The sequence below is a fragment of the Mytilus edulis genome, chromosome 6, assembly GCF_963676685.1.
Source record: "Mytilus edulis chromosome 6, xbMytEdul2.2, whole genome shotgun sequence".
Lineage (NCBI taxonomy): Eukaryota > Metazoa > Mollusca > Bivalvia > Mytilida > Mytilidae > Mytilus > Mytilus edulis.
Window position 1 is genome coordinate 39,494,142 of NC_092349.1, and position 24,456 is coordinate 39,518,597.

At 32.0% G+C, this 24,456-nt stretch overlaps 1 protein-coding gene across 1 annotated transcript; it reads right to left on the minus strand.

Annotated features, from left to right (window-relative positions):
• Positions 1-9,201: 9,201 nt before the first annotated feature.
• On the minus strand, positions 9,202-12,014 carry LOC139526386 (uncharacterized). The gene is made up of 2 exons (XM_071321527.1): positions 11,932-12,014; positions 9,202-9,610 (listed from the first exon to the last, which is right to left on the minus strand). The coding sequence occupies exons 1-2, from the start codon at positions 12,012-12,014 to the stop codon at positions 9,202-9,204; spliced, it is 492 nt and encodes a 163-aa protein (XP_071177628.1).
• Between the last annotated feature and the right edge of the window lie 12,442 nt (positions 12,015-24,456).

The following is a 24,456-nucleotide window of genomic DNA, read 5'->3' on the forward strand; positions in this document are numbered from 1 at the left end:
ACTTTATACTCATCTGAAGTATTGATATTTGGAATATATAAAAACAAGGATTTGTATCCTTGATAATAATGATAATAACAAGGATTTGTATAGTTAGACTATCAAATCCTTGATAATAATAATAATAATAATAATAATAATAATAATAATAATAATAATAATAATAATAATAATAATAATAATAATAATAATAATAATAATAATAATAACAATAATAATTATAATAATAATAATTATAATAATAATAATAACAATAATAATAATAATAATAATAATAATAATAATAATAATAATAATAATAATGATAATTATAATAATAATAATAATAATAACAATAATAATAATAATAATAATAATAATAATAATAATAATAATAATAATAATAATAATAATAATAATAATAATAATAATAATAATAATAATAATAATAATAATAATAATAATAATAATAATAAATTATTATAATAATCAGATTATTATCTAAATAACGATAAAATTCTCAACCCTGCTAATGGCAATTCTCCCAAGGACTTTAGCTTCTTAAAAATAATTTAAAGAAAAACCATAATACAAAAAATACAAGTGGTAGATTTACAATATTCAAAAGCCATGCTACAATGAGACCTGCTCTTCCTTCAGTTCGTCCGTTAAAAAACTAACAAGCCAATAAATCTAACATGTTTATAAAAAGACGCGGGTTTTAATATTACATATATCATATTTTTTGTTTATAAGGGAAATCAGAGGGGGAACACGGAATAGTCAATCATTCCAATCTAATATTTAAACGATTTTTAAAATTTTTCGTTTGTGTCTATTATTTATCAACAATTAAAACCAAGATTATGAGGATACAAATCTATATCTACATGCAGATGCAAAAGACGACAGACCAATATGCTACAATATTCTGGCAACAGAAGCACGAATATCTTATCAGTATATTATATATATTAGATGTTTTAATGTTGCATAAAAGCGTTCGTGATAAGTTAAATGTCTTATGAAGAAACACGAGATGTATGTGTACGTTTTAAATTAAACCTATTTATTTTCAATATATTATTCTACAGGATTACAATATAATAGATCTCTTCTTTTTCGATTGCTTTCTAACAACATGCTTGCATTTCATAAAAACCTTTCACAAACCGCATCCTTTTTAAATTGATTAAAAATACATATGCATTCACTGAACACGATCAAAGATACTAGGTCAACTTGTACAGAATAAGCTGATGTCATGCCATAAACAAACTGCAGTAACAAGCTTCTATAGTTACTTTTAAAGTTACCGTAATTTGTTTCACTCATCAAGTTAATTGGAAACCAGCACCCTCTATAGACAATAGTGGTATTCAATCTACTTAACTATATACAGTATATAGATCTCCCCTGAGTAATTTCGTTTTGTTCATGAGACGAGTAAGAGGTTACCATAGATCTAAAATAAAAATTAATTCAAACATAAATCTACAATTGTGATAATATGTTTGTTGTGCATGTTAAATCAAGGAACATTATCGAATCTCCTTAAAATTCTAATTCATCAACTTTTGAATTTTAATCCAATGATTGAACAAATACAGGGGTATTGTTGTCTGTACCCTGTTCATTTATACTTAGAAAGACACTATTCATCATTATTACACGATTGGATTTTAGTTTCAAATAATCGTCGGCATGTTTTAAAAACCGTTTTTGTATCGCCTTGTTTGTTTTCTGCGACGTCGAATGTCGTTAGCAAAACTTAACATTTCCAGACTGAATACTATAATGATGAAGGCCGTTAAATCTTTGATAAGAAGTTTGAGTTGCTGACCTCGTTTGTTGAATAGTATAAACACATAATCAAGGCCAAAATCAGTTTCAATATGATTATATATTTGACATCCAACCTCGTTTTTCAATAAAACCATAAATGAAACAACTAAAACACCGTTTGATATTAAGAACGATCGAACGATCATTCTTTGAGTTGATATGCATGCATATGAAATGACACGAAGTATAATAAAAATCTTTTTACTATCTTAATTTCGTGGAAGCAAATTTTTCTTCCCTCGCCTGCATTCGAACTCATGGTATATTGTGTCCAGCACTGTAGACCACTCTGCCACCTAGATTGACCCCCCTAAAAAAAAAATCAGCTTTCGGTGGCATAGTGTAACATTTCCTTGTACATGTAGTAAATGATGTATTAGGCATGCAGATGGGATTAGTTGCAGATTAGCTAAATTATCTTTCGTAGAGGATCGAAAGATGCAGTCGCAGAAATAATTATTTTATATAGATCATCTAATTCTATATATATAATATGATATATATCCTGTACTGTAAGATTGGCTTTCAACTAGTTGTCTTTAACTGGGAGTATTCTCAGATCTGTCCCAAGTTAGGAACCTGTAGATCATTTGTTTTCGTATGTTGCTGTATACCATTTGTTCTTAAATTAATTCATTGTTTTTTACATAAATATGGTAGTTTTCTCTTTGAATTGTTTCACATTTGACATTTCGTTGCATTATAGATAAACTCATCATAGATACCAGGATTGAAATTGTATATTTACGCCAGACGCGCGTTTCCTCTACAAAAGAGTCATCAAAACATGTTATAATTTACTATACGCTATGGGTTTTGCTCGATTTTGAAGGCCGCACGGTGATCTATGAATAGTAATTTTCATGCCACTTGGTCTCTGGTAAAATGTTCTATCATTGACAATAACACCCGATGATATCTTCCTCTATCGTATTATTCATCAGAGTCGTATAAAACGATTTAACATTCGCATCAGAATACAAAGTCAAATATATATATATATATATGTAACATAACACACTTATACAATATTGGCACTTGACTGGTTGGAAAAACAAATAAACAGCTGAATATATTACAGATTTAAAGGTCATGTAACTGTGTGTTAATTGCTGCAGGTATTGATGTTCTGTTGTATAGAGAAATGCTAAAATGTTTGCATAACATATCAAATTTGTTTTCTAACAATAAGATTCGATCTACCGTACGTCAATTTAATGGGTATTATAGCAGTATTTTAGTATATATGACAGATTAGTAAAGCAGTGTCACCATAAAGCAATATGGTAAACAAAAATATTATAAAGACCTTTTACGAAATATTTGGAAACAGATATAATGATCGATTTATGTTGAACGTCCGACGGCAGACAATTCATGCATGTTCATACCCGTAGCCGGGGGGGGATCAAATAAGCACTGTTAAAGTCAACGTTTTGTTCAAATTGTTAAAGTCGAGTTCATGAGTCCAAAGAACCCCCTTTGGAAATTCCTGGCTACGGGCCTGATGTTTATGTTACACTATGCCCTATATATATATACTAAAATATACCAACACGCTGCATGGCTGTTTAGCCAGTCAAGGTCGTTAAAAACTTCCATCGTTGGCGTGGATTCTAACGTACTAGGTACAAAATCAACTGTCCGTAGGAAGATAGATCGCACTCTAATAAGACACATTATTCTGAAGCCAAGTCGACCGATAAATCTGCTCTTTCTTATAAATATCGCATGAAGTTTGTATGATAAACAACAAATACCGAATTCTAGGACCAGATAAACATATGATAGGGTTTTTTTTTTTAAGACTGAAAAGGCTTATTAAATAGCTCAACACTGAGATTCATTTCTAAAAGGCTTAAGTTTTACCAAGGCGAAAGAAATTATCAATAAAGTCGGGAAAACACGGAACAATCAGTGCTTCAAATTAGTAAAAGGACCTAATTTTGTTTTATGTGCTATTAAAAAAAAAGACAAACCAATTTCCAATAAAAGTTGTTTAGAAGGAAGATTACAAGAGCATAATTATATATATAGTAAATAAGGTTGACATTGTATTAAGTCCAACAGAAACATTCTTAGTATTTGTTGAACATGTAGAATTTTGTTTTTTACTTCCATGATAAACTTCTTAAACTTTAATTGACCCACTTTTTCCATCTACTAGTATTCAATATCAAAATGGATGAGGTAATACAATTTAGCATGTAACATTTTGTATTTACCATAAGCGGATTACTTTTATTCCAATGATATTTATAAATGTGTGTTCTAACATTTTAATCATATCATTTATATAACAAGAATTAAACTTTTAACCTGGGATAAACATACATTGACCGATAAAGGCTTAATATTTTATCATGCAATAATTAAGACAGTTTACTGGAAAATACAGCTGATCAAATACACTTACGCAACAATTGTACTCTGCATTGAGCGATTTATTCAATTACTATGTCCGTCAGATTTCACTTTGATATCTTCAAGCGTGCGCAGTTTCTGAAAACTCTAGACAACAGCTGACTATTATTTTTTTCTTTTTCCGAGGGTATGGTATGTCGGCCTTAAAACCGAATTCTTTTAGGCTCTATATAAAAAGGCAGGATTAAATCCGACTTTGATGTTTTAAAGAATGGATGTGCGTTATATATTTGTTTTACGATAATTTTTTGTACGTTATTAATATTAAGCATGTTAAGGAAGCTGGCTTGTCATATTTCGAATTTTTTGTCAGATTTTCGGAATCCTCTGGTTTTATCCATTTGAATGCCTTGAAAAATTTGCACGGCGACCCCCATTTTTCTTTTTGTAAATCTTTTACATGTATAATGATAAGCCATCTGTAAAAGTCTTATAAAATTTTAACTATTTTTTGACAGTTTTGGAGAACTTCAACTTGTCAATGAAAAAGCTATGAAAAGTCCAGAGAGAATATTTTCCCGCCAAAATTTCAATGGGTAATATCTCGCACGGCGACCTATATTTTTTTTTGCTCTTTGGATTCCTTTATTAATCCCCTATCAATAAAAATTAGTGTTTTGAAAAGCTTATTATTTTGAAACTGAAAAGCGAACTCCCTTTAGTCGTTAATTTGATTGTCTGTGTCATTTTAGAGTTGCCTCATTGGCAATCATACAACATCTTATTTTTTTATGCATAGAAATATGGCCAGTTAGTTATATACTAGAATATCTCCCATCCGACATTAATACGTAAGCGACGTTTATTAAAAAAAAAGAAAGAAGAAAATAACAATTTCTGAAAGTAAAATATGGTGCGTCAGATCAGTATAAATGTTTTGTCACGATGCAGTGCTTTGTTTATCTTTGTTTTCTATAATGTTCAGACATCAATTACTTTGTAATATGAGATCCGTGATCCCACCCACACTTATTTTGTCAAAATTGATGTATGGAACATCCGGAATTGTATTGTTGCAAAATGTCCTCATCTAGCTACAGACCAATCCCGGTCTGTTAAAAAAGATTATAAAAAAAATGCCACAAAGAGGTAATTATGTAAACCAACAGTCTCCAACAATAGACAGTTGTGTTAGCTTATACAATAAGTCAGGCTAAAAACATGTGGATAGATTTAACAGACAACACCAAATTTTCCGATTGTCAAATGCATAACTGCCGAAGTTCCTGACTCGCATCAGGAAGCTGGCTCATGCTATAAATACTAGCATATACTATTTTAAGATCTTAACCTTCTTTGAATTTCGGTCAATGGACCAAGAAATGCACTTATCAAAAGACAATTTTTTTAAAATAAAGAGTAGGGTGAAAAATCAGCCAAATATGCACTGCTTATAAACATTGAACACGATATATGCAAATATTATTTAATAAAGCTATTAGTTGTCATGAACTGTACGAAACGTGTTGTAGAAATCTTATAAATAATCTAAAATCATTGTTTTAATTTTTGCGTTGTATATGATTGTCTGATTTCCTTTCCCCGATGACGTGCACTAAATATGAAATTCAAAAGCTGTATACATGCACCTGTTAGTGCCATATACAATGTTTCTATAATAGTTTGTTTTTAATGCAATTGGTTTATTACATTGGCACACACTCTAAATTTGACTACTTCATTAATAAATAAGTTTAACTCACTTCTAGAATAACATGTGCATGCTAAAAAAAAAAGTATTATAGATATGATATAGAAGAAGGATGTAGATTATTCATTCAATTTTTACACAATTAAAGTTTGATCTTTACTTTTTTTTATTGTGCCCATATATTCTATATTCTCTATTCTTTCTTCTTCTCTCCCTTTTTATTCTTCGTTGTTGTTTTTTGCCCTTAAACAGCATTTTTTCATAAGCTATCCTGTTAACCCGCGGCCGTCTATAACCTTCAATCAGTATAGACAGTATACTACGTATACATATTATTTCGATAAAAAAATATCGTCTCGTACCAGTTCACGAATTATGAGAATAGAGAGGAAGAAATAGGTTAGCTTGAAAAAATCTGCCGTATAACACCATCCGTATAACACCTAGTCTATATTTGCCTGAACGTTTCATACTGCATACCTTTTTGTAATAGGATTTCAACCTTATTTAAAAATAGAAACTTATGACGCAGTTATATAATTTTTTAAGACTTGACCCTTATTGTTAAGGACAAATGTTGACATACTTTTAAGATCCTATTGACAATGTAGTTAAAAATAAAAACATAACATATATCATAAATGTTTGTAAACAAAAGACCACGTGTTATGACAACACATGTCAACATTAAATATATCACAATCAAACCCTTTTTTTATGTGTAAATCACCAGCTGTTACATAAAACTTTATCTGATGACAACAGTTTGTATAGATTCTTAACAGAAACTGTGAAAAGTTAATATTTTGTTTATTGACGCAAACAGTAAGATTGTAGAAATTCTTTTGGAAATTAATTGTTTTTAATCTGAAGCCTGTTTATCGAAAATTCATTAAATATGTCTGAGAACCACCTTTATTAGTCCTATATTTTAGGTTCCTCAAACATAGCTTAACTAAGGATATATCTAAAAAGTTTTGATCACCAATTTAGGTGTCGAAGATGGTCTTATAGATAATGAGATGGTTCTAACTATTTTGTGTTTGTATCATTCGAACATTAATTTAAAAGCTTTATGCTTGTCTACTTCACCAAAGCTATTCTCTTAGCATCTGTAAAGTTGAAATTCTTTCACACTTACTTAAAGTTGCCGTCAATAAAATAGATCTAATGAAAATGTGGAATGTGTCAAGGAATTAACAACCCGACCATAAATCAGAAAATAACGGAAGGCCACCAAATGGGGTTGCATCTGTATATAGTTAAAATTTTGATTGAAAACAAAACTTTACGACCAAAGAGAAGGTTTTAGCTTCCCAATTGTGAACTTTCCATTTGTATGTAGCAACATTCTAGGAGCTCCTGCATACGATATATTTCAGTTGAAACGTTACTCCAGTGCTTGTATTTCCTTTGATGATTTCTTTGCTGGAGGGTCACTATTCCTAAGGAGCCAATCAAATCAGAATTCAAAGTGGTGAAATTGAAGACATCTATGGACGCCATCACAAGTTGATGGACCGTTATGGAATATGTGTTTCACAGATGAGGACACTGTTCCAATCATCGTAACTACAATCCCTGTTTCCCCGAATGTGATCAATCGAATTAGACTTATTACCGGATGTGTACCTATGCGAGCAACTTGACGAGTGTTTTATATGGGGACAGGATATGATTTCAAATCTCCGATCATCATGTTACTTACGGTGTTTTCTTTAAAACCAAATTTGATTTGTCTCTTAATGTTTGATTTACGAGATTTGAACAGCGATGAACTACTGTCGCCTTTATTCATATACCTGGAAATGTTTAAAATTGTACGGTCCAAACTTTATAATAAACTACTTCCGTAAGGATTTAAAGTAGATGTGTTTTCCGATTTGCAAGGAACCGGGGGCGGGCTTCAGTTGGCCGATAAAAATACAGACTAACAGAGGCTAGAGGTTCCTGAATTGGGACATGAGCATAAATGCATGGTGCTTAACATGTTTGTGAGATCTCAACCCTCTCTATATACCTCTAGCCAATATAGAATAAGCTAACACATAGCAATGCAATACGCACATTACAACTCAGTTTAAAAGAAAACCGAGTCCGATGTTGTAATAGATAACAGAAGAAACTAAGCAAAATGACAAGTCAACATAAATTAACAAAGGACTACTAGAAGTTACTGACTTGTCAGCTCCAGACCTTAATTTAACTGATTGAAAGATTATGTCATCATTTTATGAAAATCAAGCACAGTCCTTCACTAAAGAGGTTTAGTATCATACATTCATAAAATATATCAGAAGAACATTACCTGTATCATGCCAACAACTGGTTTTAAAATAATTGTTTATCTCCGATGCAAAGTTCCTTTGAGTGAATCAACATTAATTCCAAAAAATACCGCCTTTAATGACAACAGGTTCGTAACTATATCCCTTGCGAATTAGCCTATTTACAGGTCTGGTTAGATCCTGAAGTGAGCGACGATATTTTTGTACTGTTTGTAAATGCAGATGTATAATAGTGTTGCAGACTCCATTTTACTAGATTTTGATTTAGTATTTTATTATATTTCACAAATTACAGCACAACAAATTTGCAATACATCAAATACTATAATGTTAATTACCACATCACACATATACTAGTAGGCTATTCCAGAGAATATTTGTGGCAATACAAAATACATTTTTCTCAATCAGTAATTTTAACTCCAAGTCACTGCCTCGACCAACATAGTTCAATTTTACTACATTTATACAACATATAATTACATCTTTTCTTTTATTGTTTCTTCACAAACGTATTCTGTATTTGTTATAATGGAAAACAATATATTTAGTGTTGGTAAATGATAAAAAGAAAAAAAAACCAGAAGAGTGAAATTACGGACAAAATTAATTCTTCTCAACTTTCCTCGTCTCTAAATTTGTACCATATAGTGTAAAGTGATTTTAAGTTGAGGCGATCGGAAACGTTATCTCTATTACGGTTGATAACCATATTGAAAATTGTTTAGACATCATTTGTCTAAAACAAGTAATTGGTTATGAAAGAACAGTATAACGTCAAATGTTATCAAATTTCACATTTAATTTTCTCAAATATTATTGTGTTATACAATATGAAAAGATAAATAAAATCACAAAAATACTGAACTCCGAGAAAATTCAAAACGAAAAATCCCTAATCAAATGGCAAAATCAAATGATAAAACACATCAAACGAATGTACAAAAGTTTGAACTATATTCACCTTTATATCATAAACACGTTTTACTACACTAATTCTAATCTTTTTGGTTATTAGGCTTTCGTAATCATGGTAATCTCATTTTCCGTTTTAACCCTCTTTCTGTACATGTAAATAAAGATAAAACCATTTAGCAGTCCTCCAGAGTTGGCTAGCAGTACTGTGAATAGGACAACGAAAGGTGGTGCATCATCAATATATTCCCACACTCCAAACACTGACGGCGCTGTCCATTGTATGACAAACATCACCACGAATAACATCATGGTTCTCACAGCTCGATGTGATGCCTTAGCTGATGACGCTTCTTTACCAATTGAATCTTGTATTCTCTTTGATTCAGTTCGTAGTTTTTGCCATATCAATGCATACAAAATACAGTTAACCACAAGAATCAAAATTGATGGTGCTGTAGTAAACATGAGTAATATCGCGCCTCCAGTTACACCGTCCATAGCACAACTGAAAGTAGTATAAACAATCTTTTTACAGACCTGTTTCTGAATTATTATGAGTTACAATTTATGACTAAAATCAGTAAAGACCAATCGAAACAACATCTGATACAAAAAAATAACAATACTTTTAGATATAGCGGCTCTCAATAATGACTACTTCAGTATGTATACTAGAGAAATTTACCCTGTTTAAACAAAGCTTATACTATAAATTAACACGGCCCTTTCCTCGATCTTGATTTTTATATCATTAACGGGAAACTCAATACCAAAATTTATGATCAAAGAGATGATTTTTCATTTCCTATCGTTAATTATCCAGTTTTAGATGGTGACGTTCCCTTGACCAAATGGAGCCAAATTCCTGATCACCATTAACGGTATACGCGACAAATGACATTTTAGAAACAGGCTAGAAACCACTTAAATCAGTTATGAAATTCAATGACCCTTATATAAAAATTATATCTGTAAAAATGTTATTTAGGAGTGACGGAAGGTATTAAAAAATAAGTCTCTCTGTCCATAAGCTGTGAAAGCGCATTTCTCCCTACTAAGGTTCATCATAACAAATGGACAAATATGGCCGTATTTTCACCTCAAAAACTACTCTGTGTACAGACTTACCTGTGCTGTTTGGAAAGTTTTAAGGCCTAGCATCCACTAGATATATAAAAGTTTAATGCATTTTCTGTTTAAGAAAGATAAAAGAAAAAATCGTTTCTGATGGGCATTTTTTTTCCCTTTCTGCAGGAGGTGTAAAAATAAACAAACACCTGAATTACTTTGATACTGTCCACTCAGATAAACTCTTTAACTCACCTATAATTGTGAGGATACCTATTGTCCGTGTTAATTAAGGACCATCAATACAATACAAATCAGTTTTTACCTGAGGGAGCATCTCAAAGTTGTACCAAACTTAGTTAATTTTCACACCTTATGCATGAAGGGAAAACAATGCCCATCAAAATCGAAAAGAGATTTAATCTTTCTGAAACACAAAATGCATTTAACTTTTATATATCTAGTGGATGCCAGGCATTAAAACTTTTCCAACTGCACATGTAAATCTGTACACAGAGTAGCTTTTGGCATGTAAATACAGCCACATTTGTCCGTTTGTTATGATGAACCTTAAATGGCTATTTGGATATTATTGAAACATTCTAAAAAGCAGAGTCCTACCTATACGGATGCGCATAAAGTAATATAACCGATGGAATCGAAATTCCACATACTTTCACATTGTAATATGGGATAATATCATCTGGTAAGCACAACTCACTCTTATTGGATAGATGGATATTCAGATTTTTTCAAAGTTATATAGAACTATAAGTAGGACTATAATCTCGGTCCAACATGATCCAACATCTTAAAAGAGAGATAATCGAATCAACGCGGAGCTGGTATCTCATAGTTCTAGTTGTGTTATTGACTATTGTATTGATTTCGTTCTCATTTAGTTTAGTTTCGATTTTCACATTGGTTGTTTATTTTCGACTATTTTCATAAATTTAAAAGTATTGACTTTATCGTATTGCATTTTTAACTGATAAAACCAGATTTCAACTCGTTTTGGTTTTTTCTTTACAGGATCACCATAAAATATCCGAGTACAATTTGAATGATGTTATTACATTTCGTTTGCCGGGAAAACTATAGAAAAAGACAATCGGATTATGTCCCTTTTTGACCTTTTAATCGAAAATCCAACAACGGACATCCTTCAGATGTTCATAAAGCCCTATAATTATCTGTTGAATATCAGTATTTATATATTTTAGAATTTTCTCTCACATATTGATATAGGAAATGTTAAGCTTCTCAATGATCAAAATAAGTGTTTGTCAAACTTCTATATATCCAAATTTTTTTCTGATTAAGTGTTTTGTTCAAGCTTTTTATTTTTTTTTATTTTTGTTAATGATCAAAGTAAATATTTTCAAATTATCAAAATTTTTGTCAAAACTAAACGAGCCAAATTAATTTTAGTCAAGGTGTTTGGTAACACCTTACATATATCAGATATACGATAACGTTTTCAAATTATTATTATTGATGAACACCTTATACGTCATGGAATTTGTCAACGTCAAAACATACTTATTGTTTTTTTTTATCGCGCTCTATTTAAAAATAGTTTAAGAATCTTATATCTTGTGAATCTCCTGTCGCTATATATTCGATATACAACGTCATTCCCTGATGTAGATACATTAGAGACCCTCTGAAGAAATATATCTATAAAATTCCTATTTTTGATACAGTTTTCTAGTGCCAAAGTAAGTAAATAGTTGGAAATACCCTCACGACACTTACCAAAGAGGAAATCCTGGATAATCATAGGTCTGTTTTGTGTTCCATTGGAATTTCAACCAAAGATGAAGAACTAGATCTGCCATCACTGTATTAGATACCTAAACTACATAAGTGTCCTTACAAACAACGGTATATTGCTGGATCTTCCAAGTGCTCCACGAAACCTCTTTCTAAATTATTAACATCTATTTTATCAGCAATCAAAGACGGGCTTCAAAGTTATTGTGAAACTGCATATTCTAGAGGGGGCGTGAATCAGATGTATATACTTAAAAATTCCAAAGATATTTTAGAGTACATACAATCTAACTCTCTTTCATCTTGTAACAGTATTAAAACATTTGACTTTTCTACTCTGTACACTAGTATTCCACATTCAAAACTAAAAGACAAATTGAAAGAGTTGATATTGCTTTGCTTCGTAAAAATGAATTGCCAACGTAGATACAAGTGTGTTGTCTTAGAGAGGGATAAATCCTACTTTGTAAAGGATCACTCTGATTCGAACAAACAATTCTCTGAAACTGATATTATCAAGATGCTTGATTTCTTGATTGACAACATATTTGTTACGTTCGGTGGACGTGTTTTTCAACAGACCGTCGGTATTCCAATGGGAACAAACTGTGCCCCTCTACTTGCCGACTTGTTTCTTTATTATTATGAGGCTGACTTCATGCAGGAACTTCTTATGAAGAAAGATAAGAAGTTAGCAATATCCTTTAACTCTTCTTTTCGCTATATAGATGATGTTCTTTCACTAAATAATTCAAAATTTGGTGACTATGTCGAATGCATCTATTCAATCGAGCTAGAGATAAAGGATACTACAGATGCAGTTAAGTCGGCCTCATATCTTGACTTACATCTAGAAATTGACAATGAGGGTCGGTTGAAAACAAAACTTTACGACAAAAGAGATGATTTCAGCTTTCCAATTGTGAACCTTCCATTTCTAAGTAGCAACATTCCAGCAGCACCTGCATACAGGGTATATATCTCCCAATTGATACGATATTCCCGTGCTTGCATTTCCTATCATAATTTTCTTGATAGAGGGTTGCTGCTCACAAGGAAGCTATTAAACCAAGAGTTCCAAATGGTGAAGTTGAAATCATCCCTTCGTAAATTTTACAGACGCCATCACGAGTTGGTTTACCGTTATGGAATAACCGATTCACAAATGATATCGGATATGTTCCTTACGTCGTAACTACAATCCCCTTCCCTTTCATGAATGTGACCTACCGAATTAGACTATTTACCGGATTTGTTATCACATAAGAACACGACGGGTGCCGCATGTGGAGCAGGATCTGCTTACCCTTCCGGAGCACCTGAGATCACACCTAGTTTTTTGGTGGGGTTCGTGTTGTTTATTCTTTAGTTTCTATGTTGTGTCGTGTGTGCTGTTGTTTGTTTGTCTTTTTCATTTTTAACCATGGCGTTGTCAGTTTGTTTTAGATTTATGAGTTTGACTGTCCCTTTGGTATCTTTCGTCCCTCTTTTATCAAAAGTACCAGGATTATAATTTAGTACGCCAGACGCGCGTTTCGTCTACATAAGACTCATCAGTGACGCTCATATCAAAATATTTATAAAGCCAAACAAGTACAAAGTTGAAGAGCATTGAGGATCCAAAATTCCAAAAAGTTGTGCCAAATACGGCTTAGGTAATCAACATATGACTGGGATAAGAAAATACTTAGTTTTTCGAAAAATTCAAAGTTTGGTAAACAGGAAATTTATAAAAATGACCACATTATTGATATTCAGGTCAACACCGAAGTGTTGACTACTGGGCTAGTGAAACCCGCGGGCCCGAAACGTTCACCAGCAGTGGCATCGGCCCAGTGGTGTAAATAGTTATCCAAAGTACCAGGATTATAATTTAGTACGCCAGACGCGCGTTTCGTCTATATAAGACTCATCAGTGACGCTCATATCAAAATATTTATAAAGCGGTTTTAAGATATGAAAGTCTTACAGATATATGTATAGTATTGCTTCTCGTATATTTTTATTTTGATACATGTACACGATCTTTATTTGCTTTGTGTGTTTAATTGTAGTTTTTATGTGCGTATAACCATCTGACTAGAAAAATATCAATGGTTTATCAACTGTCAATGAACTTTAACTTAAAAAAAAAAGAAAACTGTACGGAAAACCTCTCCTGTCAAATATAATTCAAGTGCATTTAAAACAATTTCCATACACGTGTATTAAGGGCGCTTAGATTTGACGATACTCTTAAGTACGATGATGCAACTTAAGTGCGACAGTAGTCGCCTATGTCTAATAGTGTGACCTGCGATTGTTTTGTATTATTGACGGTTTCAACAGTATAGCTATCAACATTAATATCCGACTCTTAATGACAACATAGTTATCCATTTGAATATTCTTGATTATGCTTGATTGGTTTGTTGTCTTTTTAGTAATTACATAAAGTATAATCCTTTCCGGGACAAACGAGAGCAACTCCCTGTTCTTTTTTGTTTTGTTGAAACGGTCGCGTGTCAACCTGATAATGCACATTTTTAAACATCGTACATTATCGTATTAAACCATCGCACTTTAGACCATATCGTCGAACTTTAGTTTGACCATTGCAACGAAACGTCCACGTCGAACTTTAGAGTTATACAGAGTAGATATTTTTATATACTTACAAATATCCATTTGGGCCAAGTTTATTCAAAATAGCAGATATAGTTAAAAGGCAGATCGGAAGTCCAAATATGCAACACAACAAACGGTAATCATTCTTCCCGAAATAAAGCGACTTTCCAAAGTACATCATATAAAAAGCATTGATGGCTATTGCATTTACGCACATCATCTGAGACATAACAAATATAAACATCATAAAAGAGTAGAACGAGCACAATGCTGGTGGACGGGGATGTGACTTTGTCGTCAGGTAATGGAGATGATCCATAGAATGAAATATGTTAAAAGCCCCATCACATATCGCAAGATATACTACGAAACGTTCCGTCTTGGGTCTCCCAAAGAATGCTGCTCTTCTCCTAAACGAAATGATTAAGATTGTCAGGGCACATGCAAAACTCACTGTGATCATTGTGAGGGCTACGATGTGAATAGGATAGAAAAATCCATTATCAAGTCCTTTAACTGGTAAGTCGTATCCGTTCCGCAGAGTTTTTATGGAAACCATTCTTTATGTATATCCAATTTCTAATCAAAATGCCCAAATAGCAAATCGTTCCTTAAATATGTATATTCTAATTCAAAAAATTAGGAAACAAAGTATTACGAAATTGTGAACGTATGAATATAAAACGCAAATCGTTCGTCGTTTGTTTAAGATCGGTTTAGGAATCAAGGCAACTGGGTGGAAATTCACTATATATGTCGAGAACACAATTAACCTTGGATTCGTGTATCCTTCACAGAAAATGCATACAAAATTATTAGAAATACATTTGAAAAAAACACAATTTGTATTCAAGTATGGTGATGATAAGCTTATAACTGCAATTTTATTGAAAAATTCTGCATTTATCGATTTGATGGTAGCTTACTAAACAAAGAATTAGTAGTCCAGGAAGTACTTACCCAAACTGCTTTTAATCTTTTAACAACATATCTTTCATCTCATGTCAAAATATGGTTTTGAGGTTTCGTGGGATTCTGTTTTTTTATAAGAGCATGACAAATCAGAAATTAAACAAAAGAAGACAATAGATGAACCAGATAAGTCGGTAAATAGAAGACAATTGTATAGACCAACGATACATGTCTTGAACATTAATAATTGGTTAACAAAATCTAATCGAGTGAATCTAAAAGAATTAAATGTTGGGGTTTCTTAATTTGTTTAGTCTCGAAACACCTCTATATTTTATACAGTTGGCATCATATATATAAGTTCTTATAACAACTTTTCTATATCAGTTCTCTTAACAGTTTTGAACAATTCTATATTCTAGTTCAGATCCTGACAGTTTTACCATAGAACAGATATGAACAGTTCTCGCCTAGACTAAATCCTGACATTGTATTATAGAACGGATATGGACAGTTCTGTCCTAGCTCAGATGCTTACACAGGGTTTTTTTTATAGTTTGACCATTGAACATGTATTGACAGTTCTGATTTTAACATTATCATTTACATACCGGCGTGGATAATATTGATGTCAACCATTTATAACATAACATTTGCATTCCTGTTATCAGAGACCTTCATTTATAGTTAAAACCCCTGAACCAAAATAATCCAAACTTAGTATGAACAAGGGAAGGATACCTACCCAATAAAGGGCCTCGAAAGCAATAAAGCAAAATGCAACACATCCTCAGATATGAACAGAAAAGAATGATTTCTACAGTTGCAACATGCACTGAACATTCATAATCCAGTCCAGTCCAGTTCAGTTCAATCTAAGAGTCAAGCCTACGTCATTTAATTAGAGATATAAAACTTTTTTCAATAAAGCCTGAACACTGCAGAACAAGCATTTAAATTTGATGTACTGTTTATTATAATTGTTTCTTATTTTTGCAAACTTCTAGTGTCAGCTAGTAGTTATAATGGTAGATCACAAAGTTAACTTGATCATACATCATTATTCTGTTTTAAACATATTCAGTATAATCAAACAAAAACTCAGAAAACATATTATTTGTGCCATCCCTATATTTCGTAGTTTAACTATCAATTGTTAATCCTGCCAGGAACAGTGATCAAAACGAAGATATATATGTTGCTTATTCTATCAAAATAAGGTAAAATGAAATAGATTTAAACATTTTCAGCTTTAATGATTTTTTCTTCGATTAGTAAATTTTATTATTCCTAGTAAAAGAGGGACGAAAGATACCAGAGGGACAGTCAAACTCATAAATCGAAAATAAACTGACAACGCCATGGCTAAAAATGGAAAGGACAAATAGACAAACAATAGTACACATGACACAACATAGAAAACTAAAGAATAAACAACACGAACCTTACAATAAACTAGGGGTGATCTCAGGTGTTCCGGAAGGGTAAGCAGATCCTGCTTCACATGTGTCACCCGTCGTGTTGTTTATGAGATAACTAATCCGGTAAATAGTCTAATTCGGTAGGTCACATTCATGAAAGGGAAGGGGATTGTAGTTACGACGTAAGGAACATATCCGATATCATTTGGGAAACGGTTATTCCATAACGGTCAACCAACTCGTAATGACGTTTGGAACTCTTGGTTTAATAGCTTCCTTGTGAGCAATAACCCTATATCAAGAAAATCATGATAGGAAATGCAAACACGGGAATATCGTATCAATTGGGAGATATATACCCCGTATGCAGGTGCTGCTGGAATGTTGCTACTAAGAATGGAAAATTCACAATTGGAAAGCTGAAATCATTTCTTTTTCAATCGACCCTCATTGTCAATTTCTAGATGTAAGTCAAGATATGAGGCCGACTTAACTGTATCTGTTGTATCCTTTATTTCTAGTTCAATGTCACCAAATTTTGAATTATTTAGTGAAAGAACATCATCTATATAGGGGAAAGTAGAGTTAAAGGATATTGCTAACTTCTTATCTATCTTCATAAGAAGTGCCTGTATGAAGTCAAACGACATAAATACTCTATAAAATATTACAGGTAATTTGACAATTTCAGTAAGTAAATATGGACGAGATAACAAATAAAAACACTATTATTTTTTACTAAGAACTGATTTTCGTTGTTATACATGTTATAATTATTTTTGAATAAAAAGGAGATGTTGGATATACATCAATTTGTTATATTGCATTTCAGCCAGCAACATCAAATAAACAACAAAAAACATCTAGAGGTCGTTATACAGATTTCAAAAATCATAGGTCAAGCGCTTAATTGTAAGAAAAAACATGCAGATTGTTAATTCAACACTATTATTAAAAGAAAGCTCGATGAGACATAAACATTCAATGACAGGATATCTGATTTTGGACAAGTACATACTGGTGTTCGGGAGCTAAGATCTACTAGTAAATGGTTTTGTGTATATTTAACCCTGAAAATAACATCATTTTTTTCTTAAAATGTCCTGTACCAAGTCATGAAAATGGCCATTGTTATATTATAGTTCGTTTCTGTGTGTGTTACATTTTAATGTTGTGTTTCTATTGTGTCGTTGTTATTTATTCATTACTTATATTTGATGCGTTTCCCTCAGTTTTAGCTTGTAACCCGGATTTGTTATTTTTCTCTATCGATTTATGAGTTTCGAACAGGGTATACTACTGTTGCCTTTATTTATACAAAGATATTGGTACTACTGGGTTTTTTTTATATTGGAAATACACTTAGAATGCTCTATATGGTATAACAAAACTTTGGACCATTTTTGTGAGTCAGAAATGGTTCATAAAATTTGACCGTCTACTACTAGTTAGTTGTGTGTATATAATATCATTAAACTATGTACAGCTTAAATTGTGTTTCATAGAATTCCACAGTGTGTAGTTGAAGTTTAATCCATTCCATTACCCATTTTTCCCCATTTCTTATCTTGGGGGTCACTCAGCTGTTTCACACCTGACTTTTTGGACCCTTTCGAAATTGACCACTGGTCTAATTTCTCATTTCCCCCAAGTCATTAAATGTAATACATCTACATTTATTTCTCTCTCCACCGTCAATCTAACCCCCTTTATCGTAGCCACCTGCTATGAGATGGAGCAACGCTTCATACCCTTATAGGAACTCATCTGGTTCCGGTTGGTTGACGGAGTGTCCATGTCCATGGGGCTTGGTCCATCTATACCAAGTGTCGTCGACAGGGCCTGGAGCTAAATTTCCCTTTGCTGAGTACTTGACTCCCAAGGGCCAAATTATTTATATGTTTTATTAATAAAAAATAGAAATTAAATAATCTTGTTGTCAGCAGCAAACTCATTGATATAATGTTCGGTTTACTAGATTCTCTGTTTCAATCTTAAAGGGATGTCTATGTCTGAAGGTCATGTTAAATGTCAGTTTGTCAACACCCCAGGAGTATGTTAAGAAATAAGTTACAAATACAGGGTATAAAGAACACCAGAGAACACCTAAACAAGAGAGCTACAAATACAGGGTATAAAAGAATACTAGAGGACACCTAAACAAGAGAGCTACAAATACAGGGTATAAAAGAATCACCAAGAACACCTCTTAAAAAAAGGAGTTCTTAAAAGGTCACAGTTTACTGAATCATGAGAAACACCTAAACAAGAGGCAACTAGCTAAACAAGATACATGAATCATAGCAATAAACCACAGAATTAGATTACAGACTTAACAATGAATAAGTCTTCACTTGCTGCATCCGTCGTTGTTGTTCTGTTATATCCCTAAGTCCTTGGAGTCATAGAATAAACTGACATTTGCTCGCGCATTCCAGATCCAAAATGAGGCCACTTTTTTTTAAAAGAATTGTTCTATCACTGGGACAAGGTTGTTTTTTTTTAAAGTTACAATAGAATGGGAAAGCATATACACAGAACAAATATTTAACAAGAAACTTAATTAACTAAATTTTCAATACCCTAAGCAACTTTGAGTAGTATCAAACGTTACTGTTCAAACAATAAATGATATTGCGTATGCAAAAAAAATCGAAAATTCGTTTAATTTTAGACGGGATAAAAATTATTAAAAAACACTCGTTGACTAAGTGACAAGAGTAAAGAAAAAATGTTTACATTGTCGCTGGCAGTCTTAGCATGCATCTAATATCTTAAAGTGTAAATGTTGAATAATGTTAATGAACATTTAAACTTGTACAGAATTTATTAATAGAATAAACACACTTCAATAAGTAAATATGAATAAACAATATTCAGACTAACTTGTATTGTACTCTCTTGTTTTCACAATGACGACATTGGAAGACTTATAGGTACTAGGGGGCGTTTACCGTTATTTGGTTCTATCAATTAAACTAATATGTTATCGTTCTTCCCTTCGTCTATATGCCTAGTCGCTACGCAATTCTCGTACTGTAGCTTCTAGCCGAATCACGCCAAGTGATGAAAAAAATTGCTTCAGCAAACTTGCAGATTTAACATTTTAGATTAACAAGTCTAAATTGAAAGCTTCTTTCAAACCTATGATTGCGTTGGATAAAAACCGCAATTTTTATACGTGTGCATGTAAAACAAATTTCGTTGTAAAAGGGTCTAAATACAGCACAAACAACATTTTCCAAAAGACCAAAAAAGTGAAAAAGTATATTTAAATAAAACGCATTTGACTAACAGGTTGGACAACTGATGTTCTTTAATCCTGTTGACTGCCATTGGCGACTGCCAAATAAAATTGATCACAAGATGTAACAAAATGGATATTAATATAAATTTAATACTAAACAGAAAACAATAAACTTGTGGCAAAGATGTTATGCCACAAACATAAGGTGTCAATACTTTTTTTTGAACACCAGATCCGGATTTCGGCAATAAATGTCTCTTCGGTGATGTTAGGGATCGAAAAGGTATTTGGAAGGCCATATAATTTACCCTCAATTAAACATAGTTTGAATTAAGAGAGTCAATATAGGATAAACGGATCATATAAACCGGAGGGAAAGTTAGATACAAGCCCAAACGAAAAAAATATAAACAAGTCTAAATTGAAAACTACAAATCTATGATTGCGTTGGATAAAAACCTCAATTTTTATACGTGTGCATGCTAAACAAATTTCGTTGTAGAAGGGTCTAAATACAGTACAAACAACATTTTCCAAAAGACCAAAAAAGTGAAAAAGTATATTTAAACAAAACGCATTTGACTAACAGGTCGAACAACGATGTTCTTTAACCCTGCTGACTACCATTGGCGATTGCCAAATAAGATTGATCACAAGATGTAACAAAATGGATCTTAATATATCTTCATATACTTCATTTAAATGATACAATGTATAAGAGCATAACTACGATACTTATTGTTTTAACATTTGTACGATAAACGTATCCTAGATAACAAAATCAATATGTTGTAATCTATACGCACGTTTCGTCTACAAATTAGACGGAAATTTACAATTTGCACAAAAAAGAGGCAGAAATAAGTATCCCTCCTAAACAAATAAACAAAAATATAAAAAAACAATCAAAACACAAAGGAACTTAGATGATGATATGGTCATGATTGACTCTATGAACAACAAAGCCAAGATTTTTCGAAACACACAAGAAACTCACAAAAAGAGCTGAACAGAGTTGAAAAACAAACTGATGAAAATATGGTTGTATATAATGTATAATGTCTGATCTTACCTCCTATACATTTCTCGGAATATGATTGGTTAAAAGCGTCCGCGTGCAAACCGTGTATATTTGATATTAGGTTAGTAGGGAGGCGGGGCTTATTTCATACACGGTTAGTAGTGGTGTTACGTCCCTTTATAATCCATATTAGGTAAGAAGGGAGGCGGAGCTTATTTCATATACGGTTAGTATTGTTGTTACGTCCCTTTATGAAAATAATACAGTACTGAGAAAAAATCTTAAAGCCTTAGGTTTCAACAGACGAAGAAATTGACGATTAAGATGGAACTGAATAAATTCATAAAACACATTTAAACCTTACAAGTTGTTATTGTTTGCATCTGTTTTGTAAGATAAATGGAAGGAGTTGGTATTGAAGACTTGTTCATTTTGATAGGTCACTTGTCTAAATTTCACACGTTAAGATAGTCGGTAAGATAAATTCGTTACATAGGGTGCTATGCAACTAATATTACACGTTTGCGTTCTCCCCATATGTAATTTACTGACCCAATATATATCGTATGAGATAACTAGCACACTGTGTAATTGATATTATCCTGAGTAATTCCTCTCAATTTGATTGGCTAATATTGTTCGAATTAATTTCAGTACACTAGTGTTTTACGTCTATTGGAATTGGAATTTTCTCCCTTGTACCATGATAGAACTAATAATAAAAAAATTTGAGTTGCACTATAGTCTAATATTTTTCATTTTTCACAGTTTTAAATTCAATATCTAAATATAATATATTTGGTTGACATAGTCCTTATAATCCAATTTTAATATAATAATATGTAAAAAATATAACGAATTTATCTTACCGACTATTTTAACATGTGACATTTACAGTAGTGGCCTATCAACATGATCAAGTCTGCAAAATAAGAAAGAAACTATTTCCATTAATCTATACAAATTCAAATGGCAACAAATGTGTAAGCTTTTAAAGTGATTCCTGCATTCATTTCAATCGTTCATGGTATATTTCTCCGTCTGTTGCTTGTCGAACGTTTCAGACCCCCCAAACCTTGTTTTGTTTTCTTCATAAAGAGACGTAACACCACTACTAATCGTGTTTTTAAATAAAGCCTGCCTACTAACCCAAGATGAAATATACATGGTCTCCACGCGGTCGCTATTAACCAACGACAAAGGTATAGATGGTAAGGTAATATTAGTTCCATAGTGTGCCAGTGACCTAATATTATATATATGGAGTCTCTCAACCTATTTGAAATTTATTGACCCCATATATACCTTTATAGGTCGCTAACACTTTATGTTAATAATAATGTCAATGTAGTTTGCATGTCAAGTACTAAGTTATTCAGTAGGCATATTGTGGTCTGCATTAGATACCTTACCACTCAAACTATACGAATACAATCAGAACATAAATCGCAGCAATCAAATTGCAGGTTTATTTCTACAAAATCCCACAGCAGTACAGGGATTTATTGATTAAAAAATACTTAACGCAAGAAAACAGCATTAGAGGACAACTAGGTGAGCATTGAAATTGATTATTGTAATCAAATTTGTTATGAACAAAATAGAAATTGAAAAACCATGGTGATTTAATATCTTTCCGTATTTTCGTCTTTTTTAAACACAATATTCGTCTGCATTCTTTTATTATTTTTTCAGAATGATGATTAGGGTTTTCTTTATGAATGCGCATGCTATTTTTTTGGTGTTTTATTATACAATAAGATGGTAATGAATAATGGAAATATGGAAAATTTCATGTTATGAATATGACAGTTTTTACCCCTTTCAAACAATTATTATTTCACTGATTTTTTTCTACACGCTACTTTAAGCTCATATTCCTGAACCAAACGTTATCTTTCCTGAACCAAATATAGCGTATTTCTTTTAGAAAGCACAGTTTCGTTCATAGACCAAACTCATTTTATTTTCTGCATCGAAAATATTGTCTTCTACTGGACGTAAAATATTGTTTCTTCTGGACCAAACAATATTTTTTGTGGGCCAAACATTGATTCTTCTTTGGAACACACATACTGTCTTTTCTGCACAACTCACAGTTTTTAACTGAACCAAATTAAGCATCTTTTATGGACTAAACCTTGTGTGTTTTCTGGACTTACATAGTGTCTATCATGACCCAAACATAGTATCATATGACTGGTAACTTTTGTCGTGTTGTTAAACAAATCTGAACCGATCAAACGTTAAAATAACAAAATTACCGAACTCCGAGAAAAATTCACAACGGAACCTCTACAATCAAATGTCAAAATTATAAGTTAAAACGCATCAAACAAAAAGATAACTCTTTGAAAATAAAAATGTTCTTTTTTCAAATGCGAAAATATTATCATTTTGATAAAAGTAATTTAATAAATACATTGATTTTTTTTCGTTTTGGACTCGATTCTTTTGTCAATGTAAATTGTATAATATACTTTTCAAATTCTATAGCTAATTTGTTGGCTGATTCCTCTTTATTGAAAATCATTTAACATAGTACTGTTTTAATATTGATAAAGTTTCTTCATATTGAAGACATATAATTAGAAAATCATAAGTGTAAATATGTTTGGAAAATTTGATAAATAGGAAGAAAAGGAGATCTTGGATAAATATACGTCAATATAACAGCATTACTTTCCAATAAGCGACGTCTTTTCAGTATGTCGGTTGGCTACACTTATGTTTATACCACGTGACTGTCGTTTTGCTGATTTAAGTTATTAAATACATTTTCAATTTACACTTTGTTTGTTTCAAAGAAAGCAGAAGTATGAACAAATGATGGCTAGTTTTTCGATATTACTGCTTAAGGTAAACGTTATTTTTTATGCAATAATGTTTTAGCTTTTAATATACATTTTTGAAATAATTCCTTTTTTTTCCATCTTAAACTTTATCATTATTTTCATGATTTCATATGAGATAAACTGACACTACGATTGTGATATGATGGGTTAACATCATCGCGAAAGCGTCCAACATGTTTTAATGTGAGATCATAGTATATGCTCCTCAACTTTGAACAAGTGTTGATAACATACACTACCCTTCAAACTCATTTTAACTATATTGTATTTATCGAAAGTGTTAAATGAAAGGATACTTAAATTTCCAGGTTAGATCGAATATTATTTTATAAATGTTCTATCATACAGGATAGAGTTTGCTGACTTTTCTGTGATCACTCTTGCTGTATTCTGTTAAATTCTACTGATCAGGATTGAAAAAGCGTAGGGATTATTTCTTAAAAG

Excerpts from the sequence above, each read along its gene's own strand:
- LOC139526386 (XM_071321527.1), bottom strand. The coding sequence starts at position 12,014 with ATGGCAGATCTAGTTCTTCATCTTTGGTTGAAATTCCAATGGAACACA. Across the intron at positions 9,611-11,931 it reads TATCCAGGATTTCCTCTTTG|TTGTGCTATGGACGGTGTAA; the intron begins GTAAGTGTCGTG and ends TACTACTTTCAG.